This window comes from Orbicella franksi, chromosome 12 (genome assembly GCF_964199315.1).
Source record: "Orbicella franksi chromosome 12, jaOrbFran1.1, whole genome shotgun sequence".
Classification (NCBI taxonomy): Eukaryota; Metazoa; Cnidaria; class Anthozoa; order Scleractinia; family Merulinidae; genus Orbicella; species Orbicella franksi.
This window is the reverse complement of record NC_138156.1, coordinates 9536864-9551261: the sequence shown is the minus strand read 5'-3', so window position 1 is coordinate 9551261 and position 14398 is coordinate 9536864. Positions and strand designations below refer to the sequence as shown.

General features: G+C 39.0%; 2 protein-coding genes across 2 annotated transcripts in view; one reads left to right on the top strand and one right to left on the bottom strand.

Annotated features, from left to right (window-relative positions):
* LOC145464567 (glutathione hydrolase 1 proenzyme-like) overlaps nucleotides 1-1127 on the bottom strand; it is a 16835-nt gene extending 15708 nt beyond the window's left edge. The window contains exon 1 of the mRNA XM_081448501.1: nucleotides 683-1127. The gene's annotated coding sequence lies outside the window, so the exon portion shown is untranslated. The remainder of the gene's footprint in view (nucleotides 1-682) is intronic.
* Nucleotides 1128-7181: 6054 nt separating this feature from the next.
* LOC145464087 (E3 ubiquitin-protein ligase RNF181-like) lies at nucleotides 7182-13615 on the top strand. The gene is made up of 5 exons (XM_081447902.1): nucleotides 7182-8713; nucleotides 9081-9111; nucleotides 12330-12411; nucleotides 12736-12851; nucleotides 13539-13615. The coding sequence occupies exons 1-5, from the start codon at nucleotides 8676-8678 to the stop codon at nucleotides 13578-13580; spliced, it is 309 nt and encodes a 102-aa protein (XP_081304028.1). The 5' UTR covers nucleotides 7182-8675; the 3' UTR covers nucleotides 13581-13615.
* Nucleotides 13616-14398: the final 783 nt, after the last annotated feature.

Sequence of the window (14398 nt, the reverse complement as noted above, 5' to 3'; positions counted from 1 at the left end):
GGATAAATTGGGAATTGACGCGGTTACCACAGCTGTGAATGCCAACCCTGTCGACATATACAGCAAATAATTATGAGAATTAATTATCCCAATTCGGTTTACAACCGAGTGGATCTAACATGCCCAATCTGTGATGCTTGCGGCAGAACTTTTGTTCCAGACTCACCAGGCACTTTTCTGTTTACATGTAAAGCCGAGAGCTAGTTCTTCCGCTGTTCTTTGCTGGCGGAAACAAATAACAATAGGGAGTTTACGAAACCACGACGGCAAAGGCGACGGGAACGTCACTGAACAAAAGAATTAATGAGCAGTACAATGGCTGTGCTCGTGCGTTATAATTCTTGGTACATTTCTTTGCCGTCCTCTGCAAGACAACGGCGTGAAATGACCAGATTCTGCATTGTCTGGAGAACGTGAACCAAAACGGCTAATTTTTTAATTTTTTATTTCAAATTTATCGCTGTGTTCCGAATTTAGTTTTCCGATAGTTTTGACAGTGATAAACAAAGTAAATGACTTAAGAGTATCGCGAGATTAGTAGGTAAAATATAATTCATTTTTTAATCGGTGTTGTCCTCGGCGTCGCCGTCGTTGTTTCTTTAACTCCCCAATGATGCAACTAATACGCCTGTTAACAGTACAAGGATTTACAAATCGGTGTAACTTCGATGCCTCTGCTTACCTTAAACTACTTGCAGCGATTCGACGTATTCGGTTCCCAACTTCGCAGTATCACCGTCGATGAGTTTCGAAACTTCTGTTTACGATGGCAAGTATAACCTACTCGGCTCTGTCATTTGGCCAAGATTAGATTAGACATTCTGATTGGCTGATTAGACATTCATGTAGTCACGCTATATTTCCAGTATTTCAGCGCCGAGGGATAAAATACACAGGAGACAGATCGTTTCAGAGTCATAGCTACAGGCGGGGAATGTGCAACCCCGGCAACTCGTACCCAGGCGGCTTATGTCATCATTTGAAGGCAAAAACTCCCTGGGATGGGGACAAGGTTGGGTTTTGTGCTCTGGAGCTCTCTCTGGTCTGAGCAGTCTTATGCATGATCAAATGGAAATATTTTTTTAGCCAGTTAGTTCTGTTACCTCTAGCTCAAGAATTCCAACATATATTAAGGAAAAGAAAACAAACAGCGGTTAATTACAGGATGTATGTTGTAACATACAAAATGTCAAGTTGCGTTGACTATTTGTAATATTTGTAACCGCTGTTTGTTTTCTTTTAATTCTGATATTTTAGCCTCCTAGTGTAGGTTGCCCAATCGAGCAGCGAGCGGAGACTGGGAAAACAGTCGCCTTCCCTTCCTGGGGCAGATACACGGGGATTTTGGAGAAGGGGGTTCGAGATACGGACCACGGAAGGTGGTCCCCTTTAGCTGGCTCTGGGGGCACCCTCCTCCTGACAAGTTTTAAACTTGAAGTTCCCGGAATGGGATTTCCGGCATTTCGAGGCAGTCAGCCTACCCAGAGAACATTCGCGGAAATCACTTCTCCTGTAATAGGTCATATTCATTAAATTTACCCTTTTCAGCTGTGCGGTCAGCCTTTCAATTGGTTTTATACATATTCGTATTCTCGGCTTGCAATGGAGGCTCACGCAGGGAATACCATTAAAAAGAGATCAATGTCATTTCCATTTGAAAAGACCCCCCCCCCCCCGCATTAGCCTCAGTTGCAAGCTAGTTCCAGTCCGATACCGAGAATACGAAAGCGGTCTATTCTCCTACAGATTGCAGCATGGGCTGAAAGTGTGCCAAGCCTTTACGGAGTAAGGTGTAGGGGATTAAAAACACCCGGAGCACGGGAATATCGGAGGACTGGGTGGAGTGTAGATCGGAAAGAAAGCAAAAAAGACAGTGGCGGCTTTTTGATTATTCAACCATTTTCTGCCCGTGATTTCGAATTCAGTTTATTTCACTTTCTTGCGAAGAGCTGTTATTTGATGATTACGATGCACTTCATGCAATATCACCAAATCACTATTCATGAACACCGGCGCTTTGAATTTGACGAGTTCTCGTCATTTTGAAATGATACAAATCAAACGCTTTAGGCCATCAGGCCGAAGCAAGCAAGAGGCGAGTGCTTGGAAAGGTTCACAGCTTTGAAGAATTCCAACCGAATATTCAATAACCCGACTGAACTTTTCCTTACATTTCTTTTCGTCCAGTTTTGTCGAAGCAAATACAGCAGTAGCCCAGGAGCTCTTTCTTGAATACCTCCTCGGAACCGGCAGTGTTAAGGGGAAAAAATATTTTCCCCAAGATGGTCACGTAACGGTTAGGAAATAAAATAAAGTTATAAGAAAAGCGTTGTGTGACATTCATTCGAATAACGGTGTTAACTCAGACCAAATTGCATCATGGGATACTATTCGATCGTCGTCTGATACCCAACCTTGTCCCCATCCCAGGGAGCTTTTGCCTTCAAATGATGACATAAGCCCCCTGGTTACGAGTTGCCGGGGTTGCACATTCCCTACCTGTAGCTACAACTCTGAAACGATCTGTCTCCTGGGTATTTAATCCCTCGGCGGTGTGAACGGGCAGTCGCTCCAAGGGGAATAAATTATCCTACAAATCTGGGAAATACTGGAAATATACCGTGACTACATGAATGTCTAATCAGCCAAAGGTTATACTTGGCATCGTAAACAGAAGTTTCAAAACTCAGCGACGGTGATACTGCGAAGTTGGGAACCGAATACGTCGAATCGCTGCAAGTAGTTTAAGGTAAGCAGAGGCATCGAAGTTACACCGATTTGTAAATCCTTGTACTGTTAACAGGTGTACTAGTTGCATCATTGGGGAGTTAAAGAAACAACGACGGCGACGCCGAGGACAACGTCGATTAAAAAATGAATTCTATTTTACCTACAAATCTCGCGATACTTTTAAGTCATTTACTTTGTTTATCACTGTCGAAACTATCGGAAAACTAAATTCGGAACACAGCGATAAATTTGAAATAAAAAATTAAAAAATTAGCCGTTTTGGTTCACGTTCTCCAGAATCTGGTCATTTCAGGCCGTTGCCTTGCAGAGGATGGCAAAGAAATGTACCAAGAATTATAACGCACGAGCACAGCCATTGTACTGCTCATTAATTCTTTTGTTCAGTGACGTTCCCGTCGCCTTTGCCGTCGTGGTTTCGTAAACTTCCTATTGTTATTTGTTTCCGCGAGCAAAGAACAACGGAAGAACTAGCTCTCGGCTTTACATGTAAACAGAAAAGTGCCTGGTGAGTCTGGAACAAAAGTTCTGCCGCAAACATCACAGATTGGGCATGTTAGATCCACTCGGTTGTAACCGAATTGGGATAATTAATTCTCATAACTAGGGTATCTAAAAGATAATAATGCTGCGGCACATTCTGTTGATAGTGACATATTTAACGCCGTGATTCATCTATCTGCGCGTTTCAAGACTTAAATTAACTGTTATTTCTCAAAGTAGTGTCAAATCGTGGTGTCACTTAAAATCTGTCCTTGTATGCATCAACTTCATACATGATGACGCATCGATGGCCAGGTGTGACAAAGGAACGAGACAAAAAAGCACATTGTGATCTGAAGTATGTTTGGACATAAAACGATACACATCAGCCTCCCCTTTACCAGATCGCGAAAATCGAAAGATGTGGAAATTGTAGGAGCACAAATCTAACTTATAAATTCTGTACTGGTACGCATTAAATATCTCTAGAACTTGACAGACTGTGTCGAGAACGTGTTCATCGCGATGTGTGAAAATGCTCAAGCTTTAGCTTAAATTCATGTTTCGATGAAAAGGAATAGATTGCAGCATTTATGAAATCAGCCTGTTCCACGGTTTTCGTTTGTTTTAATTATTCTACAGGCTTTAGTAACGACGATTTCTCTTCATTTAAGAATTCGGCGAAGGAGGCGAGACTGCCAAGAAATGACATACTAAGATTAAGATGTCACAATTAATCGTCCAGATTTACAAACTTTCACATACTGCATAGCAAGAGTTGTGAAAGTCAAGCACGATCTCCTTCACATCGCTTTACAGGTAAATCAGGGCAAACTTTCTCAGTGGAATCCACGCGAAAAAGGACGACGGCTCGACGAGTATGACATTCTCGTGTTGTTCGTGGCGCAATGCACTCCAGTAAAAGTGGTGCAGTGCAGTCTGGTTAACTGCAATGCATTCTGGTAAAAAGTGATGAATTCGAGAATTCGATCGTACCCCCTTCTATATATTCTTCTTAAATTCTGATTATGTTGCTGTAAATGTCGACAGGGTTGGCATTCACAGCTGTGGTAACCGCGTCAATTCCCAATTTATCCTCAGACAATACGCGGCTGAAATGTGGTGTACCTTTTCCGCATTACTTTTTTGGGAAGCTTTTAAAACCCATTGCAAGGCACCTTGTGTGAATCGAGTTCACCGTTTTGGTTGCCAATATCCATGTCATTCAGAGAAGTGTTCGATAAAAATTAATCCCATTACAAAAATTGAATGGCATTTCATAAAAAAAAATTGTCCATTATTTCAAAGTCAAACACGCAATTTTGAAGAACACTGTTGCAGACCCACCGGAATGCGCAGATCAGAACGTCTCAAATTTCCTATCGTTTTAAACATGTTAGGAGACGCGCTCTACTATACTCTACGCTACACAGTACTGTGCTACACCCTCAAACCATTTAAACGCCTTTATTACCACTCTAGCTTACAAGCTCTACTATACTCTACGCTACACATTACTGTGCTAGACTTTCAAACCATTCAACGCCCTCATTACCACTGTACGCTACTCTACTCTACTCTACTCTACTCTACTCTACTCTACTCTACTCTACTCTACGCTACTCTACGCCACTCTACGCCACTCTACGCCACGCCACGCCACGCCACGCCATGCCACGCCACTTCTCTCTACTCTACTCTACTCTACTCTACTCTACTCTACTCTACTCTACTCTACTCTACTCTACTTTACTATACTTTCGGCCTTTATGGCTCTCTAGGGTCTTATAGCTCTGAATTGTTATGGCCCTCTGGCCTCTACGGTATACCCATCTACAGCTCTACGACTTTACTGCTCTTCCCCGTTGTGGCTCTATCAGCCCCCTACAGCTCTACAGCTCTTTGTCTCTTTGGCCTTTACTGCTCTAAGCATCTGCTACTCTCTCACTCTAGGGCTCTACGGCTCTAGTGCTTTAAGTCTCTACTGTCCTATTAACTTGTAAATATACTTTTCTAGTATCTTAGTGAAGTAAGAATAACGCACAGAGATTTTATTTTTCATATTTTTAATTAATTTCCACATTACAAAGCACCCTAGCTTTTACTGGTGTGTTTTAATAAGTTGTTTCATTAGGGGAACTACCCTAAAGAAATACTTTGAGGTTAGTTTTGATTTCCTTCTGTTTAAAATATTACAATGAAATTGTTGTTCACCTCGGACTCAACGCACTATAAACGCACTACTGAACACTCATTTACAAATTTCTCCATTACTCATTTGTAAACTTTATTTTTGTCATAAATCATTAACGGAAACACCGAATTTTGTAAAACCTGTATAAATCTAACTAAACGAGTTTATAATCGCTTTTTTATTCCAAATCGTCTAGTACTGTTACTTTTTAGTTCCTTTACACTTGGGGCATGTGTATCCTTTATGTTTCAACTCTGTAAAAGTTTTTCCCACGCACTTTACATGCTTCCACTGCCCTCATATTTTGCACTTTAAGTGGCCTGATTTTGTTTTTGTTCCGCAAATATCCCAAACATCGCAAACATCTTTCTTTGTTTCTCTTGTGGTCTCTTTTTTCTTGCAGGGACCTTTTCCTTCACTTCTGCACGGAATGGAATTCCTGTAACTATAATAGAATTTAAACGAGTTGGTTTTCCTTGTTCAGTCTCTTCTCTTACTTTTAATTTGCTATTTACCATATACAGTAATATTTACATGTATTTCTTATTCTTTAGATTTCTAACCTTTTTTCGCACGCTCCAGTCCACTCTGAATAAAGGGAATCTCTATCGATCCTTCGCTGGATTCTCCTGCCGATTAAGTATGTAATTAAAGGTTATAACTGCATTTATTCAGGTTAAATCTCTACTTTAGTTAGTATCATTTTTAAAAGATGTATCACCTCCCTCATCTTCGCCATTGTTATCTTTCTGTTCCTCTCTTTCTACCTCCGATGCATTTCCTACTTCTTGTCGTTTTTGTTTCTGCCTTCTTTCTGCATTTATCAAATGAAATCAAAATTTGCTTATCATGCTTAACTATTCCCTTTTTCTTACTCATTTCTGCTGTTTTTATCTTTCCATTCTCACCTACTGTCTCTTGCTGACTTTTTCCTTCCTCTTCTTCATTTTCCATTGATTCTTTTTCCGATTGTCTCCTTACTGCTAGTAAGTCACATGTTAATTCTATGCATAGGATACCATTTTTTTTATTTCTATAAATGTAATGTTAGGATTTTTTCAGATTTTAATTTTTCATGTGCTTGTTATTTTGTTACCTTCTTCTGCATTGCTGCTTCCCACAACACAGCTTTGTTCTTTCCCCCTCTCTTCTTCTTGGCTTTTATTTCCATCTTCATTTCCTCTTTCTTCTTTCCCTTCTTTCCTTTTTCCTTCCTCTTCATAGCCTTCCATTGATTCTTCTTCATAGTGTATTCTTTCGGCTACTAACTCACTTGGTGTTTCTATCCAAAGTGTAATGTGATATTACTTTTTTTTCATTTAATTATTCATGCGCTAATTGATGTTGTTACCTTTATTTTCCATACTCTATACCAAATCTCCCTTTTTCCTTTTTTTTCATCCTCTACAGAAGACGCCATACATACAAAAGACGTCATTGCAGTTCATCTTCTTATTTTTCCTTTCTTTGAACCTTGCTAAATTCATTTAGTTTTTCTTCATTCTATTGTTTTAATTTATAATTAATAAGTAATTGAATACCTTCGTCGCTCTACATCTTGGGTTCTTCTGCTGTTTTTTCGTCTCGTCCATCGTTGAAATCTGTTCGATACCAACGTATTAATATTAGGTAGTCAGACAGCATATTTTCCTTTTTATTATTATTTTTCTTCCTTCTTGTCAATGTCATTGCCTTTTTACCCTTTATTTTTACTTCTTCTTTTTCACTGTTTAAACTCTCTTAAATGTCCTTTACGCCATTGCTCTTACTATTTTTTACCTACCATTTGCAATGGACTCTAGAATTCCAGGTCGGAAAAGCTCTCTTCACAGCATGACACATCCCTTTGGCATATATTTCTGCTTCTTAGGTGAATAGAACTTCTGCTGACCGCTTCTTTTTCCTGCACGATTATAAAGAAATTGTCACCCTTGTTATTTTTTGGCTTCCTTCTTTCTTCGTAACATTTTTATTAGTTTTTAATCTGTCACTTACCTAAATCGAATTTTTCTATGCAGTCCCTTATAACCTTTCCGGGCATTGTGTTCACTCCTTTTTTTTTTTGGCATAACCTTTCCAGATTTGCTAATCGCACTGCCACTATTTGCTACTCGCCATCTTCCACTTCCGTTGTCCTTAAAGACATCACCTGTGATAACTAATAAAACAGGTTAGCCTATATTCCTTTAAATCAGTATGAAGTCTTAAAAACTAAACTGTTCATTTTCCATCCCTTTTAAAGCCTACTTACCTGTTAAATGAAGTTTTATTGATATTCTATATCATTACATGAGAAGGCGCCAGATTAAATGCTCTACACTGTTACACCCAGCCTCTCTTAGACAACTTGGTTCCCCGTCTATTTTAATTTTCCTCTTTTCAGCCTGCATACTATTTTTTTCTGCACCCTCTATGTGGCTTTTAATCATGACTTGCGCAAGTCAAGCGCCGTGCTATCTTTCTGGCAGGCTTAGTCCGTAGTTAAAGTTCAAGGTAGAATATGCGCTTCTTACATTCTTAGTTTCATAGGGGCACTTTGAAATTAAAACGTTTTTCTCTGAACACAACTGAATCATAGACAATGCTCTAACCCATACAGCTTCATTAAGAATCAAGCGCACAAACGATTAGCCCACCTCGTCTACAAGAAGTATAAATTAACTACCTGTTTTTTGGTCAGGCCCTCTAGTCCCCTTTCCAACATGTCTGTGAACTCATCGATGAATTCCTGGCCTGATTTAAATTTTTCACGGAAGGCTCTTGGGACTTGAACTTTTTGACTGCAAGTTGGAGATATGTTACTGTCTATGCCAGCTGTAAGTTGTGTTTCAATTACGTATGGGGCCAGAACGCCAGAACTTCTTTGAAGTGCTTTACAACCTCTTCATCTTCAACGGCGGTCGTTACTTGCGCCATCTTTAAAATAAATTGTCAGTTTTTTTGTAGTCTTTTTTAACTGTTTTCCAGAATGAAGATTTTATCTTAAATACTAACTTAAATACTATTGACGACTATTCGTCACTATTCGCCACTTTTCGCGAATGTTCGCCACTATTCGCACTATTCGAGACCATTTGCACTATTCGGGACTATTCGCTATTCGCTATTCGGGTTTTCTAGACACCCTCCCAGTAGCCGTTTACAAAATGGACTCCAGTTAGCAGAATAAAGGGAAAGAGTTACAAGGCGACGAGTAACTAAATTAATAACTAAGTGCAATGAAGAACTAAAACAAACATTTCTTTTCAGAATGGAGGGTTTGACATTAGAAGAAGAGGAAGAGGAGGAGTAAGTGGTAATTCTGGTTAACAATGATGAACCTGCCCAAACTAACCCCACGAAAAGGCCAAAAAGATGTGATTCTGTACATGGCGAAATAGAACAGAAAATAAAAAGTGCTTTTATTAATTTCAATTTATTGAGAAACGTTTGCTTGATACTGTTTCAATGAAATTAAAAAAACACTCCCTATAGTGTGCAAGATCTTCTAATAGCAGATCGAGTAAAGGCAAGGGATTACTGTTTTGTAGAAGTACTAAGTGTAGCACGATATTACAACCAGCAACGGTCAAGAACAGTTATCTACAACTAGGGGATGAGTAACTAAATAATTAACTAAGTGCACTGAAGAACTAAAACAAAGATTTCTTTTCAGGATGGAGTGGGAGACAACTGTTGTGGAACAGGTTAGTAAAAATTGAATTGCACCATATTTCCGTACACGAGGCAGTTGTCTCCATCATATGCTACGAGGTGATGTTGTGAGCTGTTAGGAAGAAGAGCTTAGAATGGGAGCTTTCGTTAAGATCTTTAGGCAACATATTGTCTTAAACAAATAGTGAAATTTTCCTCTAACTTCGGGGCGTTGCTTCTTTTGGAAGCGAGGGAGGGGGAGTGCAGGTAGTAGTTAATTTTGAATCTTTACGTTTTATCTACACTTTCTCCCTGATTGCACTTAGGTCTGCCTACGGGGATATGTTGGCGATTAAAGAGGCGCTGTATGAAATTGTAGCCGTTGTGTTAGGGACAGTTGATAACCTTGTTGAGGGTGTAAAAGTTTATGGAGACTGACCAATTTGTATGGGTGTAAATTGTGGATTTTAAGAGGTTAGGGAAAGAAATGTATACTGGGGAATTTACAGCGTATGGTTTCCATATCCCTTAGGAAAGTTATAAATAACTTTAAAATTTTGACAATCCCCAGGCTGGATAGGGAGTAGACTTGGTAGGGAGGAGGGGTTGGGGGGGGGGGGGGGACAGTGATACATGTTTAAATCTGCGTTAACGAACTCTTGAACAGAACAAATCATCCAATCCTTTCCTTAGCTCTTTATCTTGTTTTTAGCAACTGAATTCCCGGGCTCCACCAATTGCAATGAGTTCGATGGGTGTAACGTCTGCAGCGACTGGCAAATTCCAAAACGGGACGAAACAAAACGAGCTCTAGGCGTGTCGCGACAAACTAGTGGGTGGGACTACTTTACAGGTCGTCTTCAAGGATAGACAAGTAAACCACGGAAAACCAAAGGTGACGGTTATCGGCGATTTATTGCATCAACATAAACGGTCGTAAACTGAAATAACAATATGTAACGAATTTCTATCAATTTAGCGAAAAAGTTGCGTAACAAATAGTCAAAACTTACACGAGACAAACTAACAATTTGGAATCGATAACATAACGAAATTGAATAACAATACATCAAAAAATAGCCAGCGTAAATACTACGCTAAGATACCTAACAATTATTCCATGAGCGCGCGTTGGATATGAGATGGTAAATAGCCAACGAGGCCCGTAGGGCCGAGTTGGCTATAACCAATCTCATATCCAACAAGCGCGAATGGAATAATTGTTTTATTAAACTCGGTGCGTTTGTATTCTTGGAAATATAGCTTAATTTTATTGGGTTTTAATTTTACAAAACGACCGGAAGTCGATGTGACAAAAACAACAACAAGTGGAAATCAAATGACATGCGCGCCGTTTGTAAAATTAGTTGGATGAAAAATTTGAGAGCGAAGCAAACGAATTTGTTGAATGAAATTGCAATCAAGTAGAATTCAAGAAACGTCTATCAAATGAAGGAGATATAACCTTGGCCAGAAAGTTTGAAAAGCGTTCGAGTTCGATTCATGGAGAAGAGCCAAATAATTGTGCACTTGCACATTGCCATCGTAATAATGCTGCGGAAAACTTTGATCGCCATGTGACACATACGTTGTGCCAAAATTATTCTCTACAAGATCTCTCTCAGGATTCCCTTGCTTTGAAAGCCTTGGCATTTCGAGCTGTATGTGTGGAGCTTATTGTTGGTCAGTTTTAGAGTCAAGGACAGAAACTATCTTAGCGTCAGATTCATCTTCAGAATCTCCGAGGCCACCCTGGTGGTTTTTCGTGGCTGGTAAAGAACCGGGCTTACTTCGGTTCAGCTCAAAACACTCAACTCCTTGAGGTGTTTTTCGCAAGGACAGAATTGTTGGCGCTAGCTGTTGTTGATTCTCTCGTCGTCGTCGGCCAAAAAAGAGACTGAGATAAAACTAGGTCGTCCTCTGTAGCTGTGCGGGATTCTTGCTCTCGGCCGATCCGAGCTTGCTTAGTCGAACAGTTTCCTCATCTGCTCATTGGAAACTGGTTTCTTATGGACTACGCCGGCAATTATGCCTGTTTTCCTGCGGCCTTTTACAAATTTATGTGCTCTAATAATTTATTTGCCTGGTCAGAGATAATGGAAAACGATTTGTTGTGCGGCGGCGTGTGAAGGAAATGATCAACTGGCGGCTTTAATGGATTTAATCAATGAACTTTTGCAATACGTGTCATCTTTCTTCCTCGCAGACGAGTAAAAACACTTCAACTGAACATTCAGTTCTTCTTTTGACATTTCTTATATCGGTTTCGAAAATTTGGTGCCACCAGGACTAGCAAGCCATTCTGTTCAGGTAAAATTTGTTTTTGTTACATAATCTTCATGAATGCGTAAAATCTCGCCGGTCATATTTTAATTGTGCAACTTTAAGGGAAACTTAACGTATACGTACCGTTAAATAATCTTATCTCGAGCTTTGTGGCTCTTTTGTTGTTACTGGGTCAGCATTGTCCATAATTTCCTGTATTTGCTGTGTAGATAGCTCACCGAATGTGCTTTTTTTCATCCATTTTTTTTGTCGACGAAACTTTTCTTCACGCGAAAAAGCTCATGCCGAGCGACATTTGCCGCTTTCATTTCCATATAAGGTCAAACGCAGGTATAATGGCTGGTAACCGAGATCCAGTGAACCAATCAGAAAGCTAGAATTGCATTATCCGAGGCTGAGAATTTAATAATAAATAAGATTCGATCACAGAAGTACACAACAAAAGGAACTAACTAACAGCTCAATGCTTTCGAGCCTAAAAGGTGAGCGTTCACTCTAGTAACGTTCAGAACACTTTCTAATTTAGACGATTATAGATCAATTAACATTGTACAAATGTTCCTTTGTATTCCTTCGCCCATAGCTATCAAAAACGTAACCTAATCAAAATGACAAAGGTACTCACATATTGGTCCCGCTTGAGCCAAGGGTTAGGAAATCAAAAAGCATCAAGAGTTTAAGGTTGACAAGACCACGCGAGATGGGAAGAAAAACTACTTTAAAGGGACGCTAACTCAGCTTTTATATGCGCGTGGTGACGCTTAAAGGTCCGATTACAAAACCAATAAAAAAAGAAGTAAACATTGTAACTACGTTCGTAACTAAGATAAAGAGACAATTATTAACTAATCAAAATTGACCTTTGTCTAGTGTCCTTAACGATGGGTTTGGCCCGGAACGTGAGGCGAGTAAACAAGGAACATCCCAAAGACTAATTTTTGTACTGATGTATTTATATTTTAAGTTTTTTACCGCTCATCCCCAGGACACAAATGAGGGTTCCCGTCCAGCTCTTCCGGAGGTCATTGCTTCTCTAGTAACAGTTACAATGACTCCAGAAAAAGTGGGTGAGTCTTGGCTTTGTCTGCTGAGATGATGAAGCAATTCTTTTCTCTCTTTTCACCTCTTTTAATTGATAATTTGCTTCAAAGTTTAAGAGTTGTGGATACAGTCCTGTCATTTTCTGTTTATTAAATAATTGTCTGATCCACCTTGATTGATCTGTATGTTTGCGTTAACAATATTTTTGTGGTCACTTCTAACAGTTAGTGAAACTCGCAACCTTTTCCTGTGTCGTTTGATGGTAAATTTGCGTACTTTAAAAGTAAGGTTGTTGAAGGATGTTTTTATTTGACGTTTTCACTGATATTTTCTGGTTAAATTACCTACAGCTCTTAAGTTATGCTGTGCGGTGTGCCTGAACGACTTTCAAGAGGGTGAGCAATCAACCCAACTGCCGTGCAGCCATGGATTTCACCCTCACTGCATCACAGAATGGCTAAAAAGGGTAAATGCAATAATATTTGCGTAATTAACAGACAAACAGGCAGACTGACAAACAGACAAACAGACAGACAATTTATTTCAACACAGTATCTCTTCAATTGCAAAGAATTAAAAAAATAAAGATGATTATTACTCGGAAGACTTGTTACAGTCAAGTTTTTAATTGTAACATTTCCTGACTGACTGACTGACGACGAGCCATTAAGCTAGTTTTATTTGTAGCCTTAAATTTTTTTCTTGAAAGAAAGCTACAGTCGATTTTGTGCATTCTCGTGTAAACAAGTGAGGCAAAATACAACCCTTTCGCAGGTTATCAACAGACTATTTGAATGTAGTTTGAGGTTCCTTGGCACTGTGCGAGGTTTATACAAATTAAGTACTAAAATAATGTCATGGGAAGAAAGTAGTGTTGATAAGGCACACTGAAGCGGCGAGTCTGAACTTTGTGGCAAACAAAAGTTGATTAAACTTTTTGGACTTTTGTTGTCAATACAGTAAGTGTTGTCTCCGCCGCTGTTATAGCGGGAGCATCTATTGTTAAAACTCCTGATAACGGCCTTTTTTCGTGGAATGAAGCGGAAAAAAAGTTGAAGGACTAGACAGGGTAAAATTTCTGATGGCTCCAAATTCAATCTCTATAAGGAGGAGAGTTGTATTTAAGATTAAAGATGCTTTCTTTTCTTTGTAGGACGCCACTTGTCCAACATGCAGACACGAGCTGCCGCATTGAAGATGAATTGTAAATTGTAAATTGTAAATAATGTTAGAAACTCATCTTTTTAAGAAAACTTATTATTCTTAGCGATTTTTACTTTCTATTACTTTCTTAAATGCACATTTTTAATTATTAAGATTAGTACAGATCATTTTGGCGAATTGTACAGCGCCTAGAGCAGGCATGGATAGGCGCTATATAAATATTTATTTATTATTAAACAACTGTAAATTGTAAATAACGTTAGTATTGTAAGTTTTGTTAGTATCGTTAAATTGTAAGTTACGTTAACATTGTAAGTAGTAGGTAAGTTTTGTATGTATTGTAATGTAAGTTATTGCATTAATAAAATTTAAAAGACTGTAAATTTAATTTTAACTGTAGTTTAGGAAGTTAGTTAAAAATTAAAGTACTAGAACTAATCATAGATTATGAGTGCGTTCGTGTAAAGGTGTTTAGGCAAGGTTGACATTCTGGTCTATTGGAAAGGTGTAGAGGTACATGCAAAGCTAATGAATTTGGGTAGGCCATAGGAACAAATATGTTGTGTAGTACATTTGCATATGTTTACTTTAGAAAAGGGTACTGTTAGATTGGCTTAGCTCTGGTTCGTCATTCGTGAGGTACCACGTGTAGTTTGTTTTGTGGTAAGTTTGTCAGGGTATATGGCAAATTGTTGTACATACCTGAAAGATTGTTATAAGGACAGAATTGGTTATTAATGGTAATTGTAGAAGAGCAGTTAAGACAATTATCACAGTCTAAAAGTGCAGTTAACGAGTATTTTTAATTGTGAATTTGAACTTGAACTGAGCAACTTAAACAAAATAACG